The 6,765-nt window shown below is 43.5% G+C and overlaps 1 protein-coding gene across 1 annotated transcript; it reads right to left on the reverse strand.

Moving 5' to 3' along the window:
• Positions 1–329: 329 nt before the first annotated feature.
• LOC147604587 (uncharacterized) lies at positions 330–3,380 on the reverse strand. The gene is made up of 3 exons (XM_086794719.1): positions 2,396–3,380; positions 1,471–1,743; positions 330–1,378 (listed from the first exon to the last, which is right to left on the reverse strand). The coding sequence occupies exons 1-3, from the start codon at positions 3,263–3,265 to the stop codon at positions 1,094–1,096; spliced, it is 1,428 nt and encodes a 475-aa protein (XP_086650845.1). The 5' UTR covers positions 3,266–3,380; the 3' UTR covers positions 330–1,093.
• Between the last annotated feature and the right edge of the window lie 3,385 nt (positions 3,381–6,765).

Below are 6,765 nucleotides of genomic sequence, written 5' to 3' on the forward strand. Positions count from 1 at the left end.
AATTGTGAAAGGGAATCTACCCACAAAATCTCAGACTATCAACTCAGCAAGCTATCTTAACTTTATGGAAGGGAGTCTAGACACAACATCTCAGACCATCGACTCATTTTGCCTAGCAAAGACCATCAACTCATGCTAGGCACTATGCATCTCCTCTATGTCCGTAGTGCCAAAGAACAGATTGAATTGGATGTATAGAGATAACTGCGGGTTAGTGGACAAACCATACTAAACATTTCAAAGAATTGAAAGTGAGCCATGAAGGATACCACGAGAAAGCAAAGCCAATCAAACATAGCCATATTTTCCTCTAGCATGAACAGCAGGAAGGACCCATGAAGTCAAAAATTAAAATCTCTTGCGACTGCTTGAGCTAGTACACACACAAAGGGAGGGTAAAAGAATAAGGCTGACTGATCAATGAAATCCTTGGAGCTAAAGGTCATAGCATGAGAGAGAGAGAGAGAGAGAGAGAGAGAGACCACTGCATTTTGATTCCAGTATCTGTATCACGAGCTTATTCAGAACCAGACATTCCCAAAAAATTTGTAAAAATCTATTGGAATGTGAGGCAAAGCAACAGAGCCTTGACAACCCTTCACTCGAGAATTCCAAGAGTTTAAAAGCCGACCAGCAAATCAAGACTGCACATTTGCTAAGAGGTCACTTCCAGGCCTCCCAACATGCGGCCAACAGGAAATTATCTTCCTGGCCTCTATGAAGCCGTAATGGCAGGTGAGCTCAATACAATTTTCCCTCTATCACATACCTGTAGGTTATTTCCATGTAAGCTATTCCCCTAGCTGAACAAAAAAGAACAAAAGAAAAACTAGGGTTTTTGGATACAGATCCCCAAAGACAGATTGAAGATGTGCTGGTATACCATTTGCCTTGTCTCAGCAAAGCTCCAAACCAACACAAAGATCTTATTCACCGACACACAGTGTTTGTAATTATACTAAGAACCCCATGGAAACTCTTCTGCTAGCTCTGCCCAAAAGCTCAACGCTACATTATGCTCCTGGTTATTGAGACCATACCCACCAACTGAAGGTTTATGTTTGCAAGGTCTCTGTGCAAAACAAGTACTCGTTCAGGATTCTCTTTCAAGCCTTGCAATCTCCTCATTCCTCCTTGCTTCTTCTTCTTTCATCTCCTGTACTCTTCCTGCTTCCTTTGCTTTCTCCTCTTCTTCCTCTTCCTTCTCATCCTGAGCATCAAACTCCTTCTGTGCAGCCATTGCCTTGAATATCGGATCCCTGAGCTGACCAATCAAGCCCCCACCCACTTTGTACTCTGTTTCATCACCAACTAAAAAGACTCGTTGTTGTTCTGCTCCAGGAATGGCGATATCAACTGCAAGTAGCTTAAAATCATACTGCAATGGAAACCAATAACAACAAAAGATTCAGGTGTGCATCAAGGTCCATGCAACTAAGCTTAAAGAGTAGCTTAGGCTGAGAGGTTTACCTTTCCATTCTTCTTTTTCACTTCAGTACTGACTAGTCCCTTTCTCTCAGATCCTTGGATTGGGAAAATGAGAAAACACCTCCTGCTACCAATTCTAGGTTTGAAATTTTTCAGCTTCAACCCTCCACTGGACATCACATATGCTCTCAAGTCTGTGCCTGTCAAAGGAGGCCCCAAAACCTCCAATGCAGCTGCTGAAGTGTTAAGCATGCGCATCGCAATCCTATATACTTTGTCAGGGTTGATGGTATACCTGGCCCGCAATGCTATCGCCTGAGAAAAAGGTTGACTCCTCAGTGTTGCCAACCTTTAACGGACATTAAAGATTATAAAGTTAAATGCAAGCCTCTACCTATGTATGTATGTGCATGAATACATGCAAAACGTGCACAGGAGAATTTGTGCATGCATGCACATGGATCTGTACATGCGTATGTACTATATATGCATGTATGTGTCATATATAAATGAATGTACTATGTGTGCATGTATGTACGTAATTACTTATGTTGCTTCATCGCAGTAGCTAGAAACTATTGTCCCTTTCAAGAAATAATATTACACCCGGTATGTCTACATGTGCAGTGTATGTACATACATGTATTTGTATGTAGGATGCATGGATAGATAGATGTCTAACGCATGTATGCAACTAACTTACTATGTGTGTGTACATTAGTACGTATGCACAGTCGGATAGATGGATGCCGTGAATGTATGAATGTCCATGAAGTATAAACATCTGTGTATTTGTAACATACATGGTGGATGGTTGGATGGATGTGTCCAAGTATGTACCGACTGAAGTTGGAGTGTGTGTATTAGTATGTATGCATGGAAAGACAGATGCATGTATGTACATGCATTGCAAGAAGCTACAGCATACAAGTACATGCACAAATGTATGTTTGTATGAAGCACTAACCGTGAAGGCCACTGTTGCAGCTGCCATGGCGAGGAATCCAAACTTTGCCATTCCTTCAGAAAAGGAGACAAAGATGTTGGCAACCCCATACATTATCTGCCATAGCAGAAAACAAGCTAAAATGCCTGCAGCTCCCACTAGAATCATCACATTGCGTTTCCAAAAGGCCTCTACTTGAAGGCCAGCTGCCTCTTTGTAGCGAGTAGCAGTTTTCTTGAGGCCATCCATGGGCTGCTTGATGGCATTTGGAGAAAGCTTCAAATTTTTAGCTATAGCATCAGTAGAGATGCCATTGCAGGGAGTCATGTGTCGCGAAACAGCTGCAGATCTGTGAAACATTGTATTTTTGCTGGCAGCTTCCATGTTGCCATTGCAAAAACTTCTGCTGGATAACTGTTTTGCATGAAAACCTGCCTTAATTCCAGATCTTGGGTGCGCAAAATGCCGCCAGCAGGTCGATTCGTGTGTCCCTACCCAAAAAGCAAAACTCTCCGGTGAAAGAGCCTGTTTCGCATGAAAAGTTGTCCCAATTTCAGAACATGGCTGTACAAGAAGACGCCTGCAGTGGAGTTCGTGTGACCCTACCCTAACGGCAGAGCTCGTCTCTGGAAGGACCTGTCTGGCATGAAAACCTGACCAAATTCCAGAATCCGAAGGTGCAAGAGCATGTTTACCATGAATGCCTGCCCTAGGATTCGACAGAATATGGCAGAAATCTGCAGAGTTTTCCTGTACGATCGTGTGCTTACATCGCAAAATGAAGCTCCATCGATCGGCGAACTGAGGGAAAGTGTGATGTACCTGGCGGGGATGTGAGGAGCGGTGGCCAACACGACGAGATCCATAACGGATGAGAGAGCGAAAGGCCATTCGGAACTTCAGAAGGAACGTTGAGCTCAGGCTGCCCTCTCCGCCATCGCCAAGAGCTTGAAAGAAAATTGAACTGCACGTCAGGTTCACACATGGCCCTTCCTAAGGTACAAAAAAAACCCTTCTATATAAGGTTTGAAATGGAAGAATCCAACCCATGCATAAACTTCATCTTCATTTACTCATTAAACCCTTCCACATTCATGGATGACTTCATAAAGCTTTTTATGTAACTACCATGCCCTTTTGAGAACACTCGTACCACTTCTCATGGTATCGATCAAGCACCAACAACGAGATAAAATCTTTTCAAATCCTCCCATGAGTGTGGACCGTATGTCTCCAACATTGGTGAGCATTATCTTCCAAGTGTAAGGAGGAAAATCGCACTTTATCTTTCTCACTCTTAAAGTAGAGCTGAAAATAAGTGCCTAGCTTGGTGATACACTCCTCCAACTCATGCAAAGCGGAATCATCACCTTTGCACTTGGAGAGGGACACCTTATCCTTGATATCTTTGGAAGCATTGGAAGAAGTAATCCCATGATGTGGCTTGTTCTTTTGCGATTGAATGTAAGAATTGGCAAATTGGCAAAGCTTTTGTAGTCCTTCTTAATAAAAGAAGGTAATTCCATCCAACTGTCATGAGCTTCCACTTATCTTTGTGCAAAAGAAACTCCCATGATTGGCCCCATCCTTATCCCAAAGCATCTCCTCATCTACCATGATGGACTGATTTGCTTTTGAATAAGATGGTATCCTCTTGGCATCTCCATAGCATGAATCCATAGGCTTAAATGAATCTTGTGGTGGTTTACTATTCACTTGAGAAGTACAAGGCTGAAATGGAGGAGGCCTCAAATCCTTTATGAGAGGTTTCATAGCATCCATCATAAATCCAAATGAAGGAGCCTTCATAGAAGCCTGTTGCATAGGTTGTTTACCTCCCTTGCAAACCACCATAATGAGCTTCATGCATAGTTTGCTTTCCCTCATGAACCCCACCAATTCTATCCTCAATATCTTCTTCATGGTGTTGATTCATGGATTGACCCAATTGATCTTCAATGGCTCTCATTTTGGTAGTCATAGACTCAAACTTTAAATTCAAGGTTTGGTTTTGATGATATCCAATCTATCCATGAGTGGCTTAAAAGTAAGTTTATTCACAAGAAATTCCAAGCGAGTATCATTTAAAGTGGCTTGCGAACTTTGAGAGGTGTGCTTATGGGCACTTCCTACATTAGCATCCACTTCAACTCCCTTTGAAGTTTAATCCATGTATTGAGAGACATTTTTATGAGTGCTTCCCCCAACAATTTTCTCTTCAAGCTCTTCCATTGTGTCCATGGTGCCATGTTCCATCAACTCCTCCCCTTCCATATCCTCCATTGCCAATGATAGCTCTCTAGGTCTACCTCTCGGCTTACCGCCGACCATAGTAGAACTATTTTGAAATGATGTGGAATAACCCCCAATATTCAATTTAGGTTCAGTCCAAAACCATCTGTGTTAAGCTTGACCTTATACACCCACTTACATCCAATTTCCTTCTTTTACGAGTGTGTGATAACTCACTTTGGGTGCCCTCTTGAGCTAGTGAGTGACAATGGTACACACTTCATTAATGAAGTTATACAATTCTTGTTACATCATAGCACGGTACATCATACAATTCTTAATGAAGCATGGTACATTATACAATTCTTAATGAAGCACGGTACATCATAGTGGCTTACAAGCTATTACATAAAATGGGTCAAAGCTAGGGCCACCAGAAAAGCTGATGCAAGGTCCACCGTAAAATTCCTTTATTACGAGTGTGTGATCACTCACTTTGAGTGCCCTCTTAAGCTAGTGAGTGACAATGGTACACACTTCATTAATGAAGTTATACAATTCTTGTTATAAGAATTCTTGGTCACACATAAAAAATCCTCTCCCTACTACCCCGAATCCAATGGCCAAGCCAAAAGCAGAAATATGATTCTATGCACTATGTTGACTAAGACTATGGAGACAAGCTGCAACAACGGCTCGGAATAAAATTTACTGGTAGCACTCTCAGCCTACTGCACACTGCATTTATGGTGGCCCCCATAAACACGACACCCTTCAACTTAACCTATGGTACTAAAGCTATTATGCTTATGGAAGTCTTGGTGCCCAACATAAGAGTAGCTCTGCCAACTCACTAGTAATGTCTTGAGCGACCGCTTTAAGGTCGAGAAGCTCGATGAAACACGTTGATGGCTTTAGGAAGTATTGCCTCTATAGCTCCGTCTGAAGCACATCACTGTGAGAGGATTCTATCACAAGCATCAAACCCCAACAAACACAACACTACATGACACCATCACACCTAGCCACTATCCCCTAGTCCTCATGTGAGGTCCCCTGCCCGCTTTGGGGCTCCTGCCGCGCCGGCGGCGGGCGGAAGCGGCGTCGGCCTCCCGCGTGGGGCGGGGTCCACACACTCAGGGCCTCGCCCACGGATGTGCGAGACGAGAGGCTAGCCTGGGCGGCCCCTCCGAGACCGGGCCCGGAAGACTCCCCTCACCCGAAAGGCACGGGCGATTCCGCCAAATGGGAAAAATCTTCTAACTAGGAGATTACTCTAACGATTCAAGTCTTGACTAAGTTAAACTGATCTGACCGAACCTGAAGTCACATGGTCAAATCAAGAAGAGACTTGCACTTGGTCCATGGAATCACCGCTTTTTTCCTCATTTTCGAGGCACAGTCGATGATTCTCTCCCACAGAACAAGGTCTTCTCAGGATTTAAACTGATTAATGTAACTAATCATATCTAGTTGTTTCTCAGGAATCCTCCGATCCAGCCTTTCCCATCCAGCCCATGGGTTAGCCAATCACCCGACCACTGAATTGGTGGGATTCCTTTATAAAGATTTGATTGGGTTTTTGCCCGGGTACTGAGGAAAAGAGTTCCCAGGCTCCCTAACCGGCGATTCATGCAAAAATCAAATAGGCATACCACGTACACACCCAATATGAAATTGCCATTTATAATAGATTCGACTGGCTTTAATTGATTCGACTGGCTTTAATTGATTCGACTGGCTTTAACAGATTCGACTGGCTTTAAGATAATCCTTGAATAAATTCACAATATTTTTGATCATCATTTTCCAAAATTCCAAGTCCATTGAATTACAAAAATTCATTCTCTGAACTCTCCGTTGAAGACCAGCTGGCCAACCAACGAGATCTAGTATCAAATTTTTGTTCCCAAAAACCTTTCCTTTTTGTCCATCAAATATCTTCCTCGACGTACGCCTGGGTGTCCTAGCAACCGCGAGCCCGTGCATCATCTAGTCAGAACCCTCTAGGATCCTTCTTAAGTGTCCTAGCACTTCACTCAGGGACCGCTTCGTCGGTCCTCGCCCATCGTACTGGAAGCGCACCATTTTAACCGTACCGAGGCGGTCAAGGCCTCGGCAGGCTTTGCCGCGGGCAACGTCCCTTGATGACTCTCCGC

The sequence above is a fragment of the Cibotium barometz genome, chromosome 61 (genome assembly GCF_041138505.1).
Source record: "Cibotium barometz isolate CiBa-2024 chromosome 61, ASM4113850v1, whole genome shotgun sequence".
Classification (NCBI taxonomy): Eukaryota; Viridiplantae; Streptophyta; class Polypodiopsida; order Cyatheales; family Cibotiaceae; genus Cibotium; species Cibotium barometz.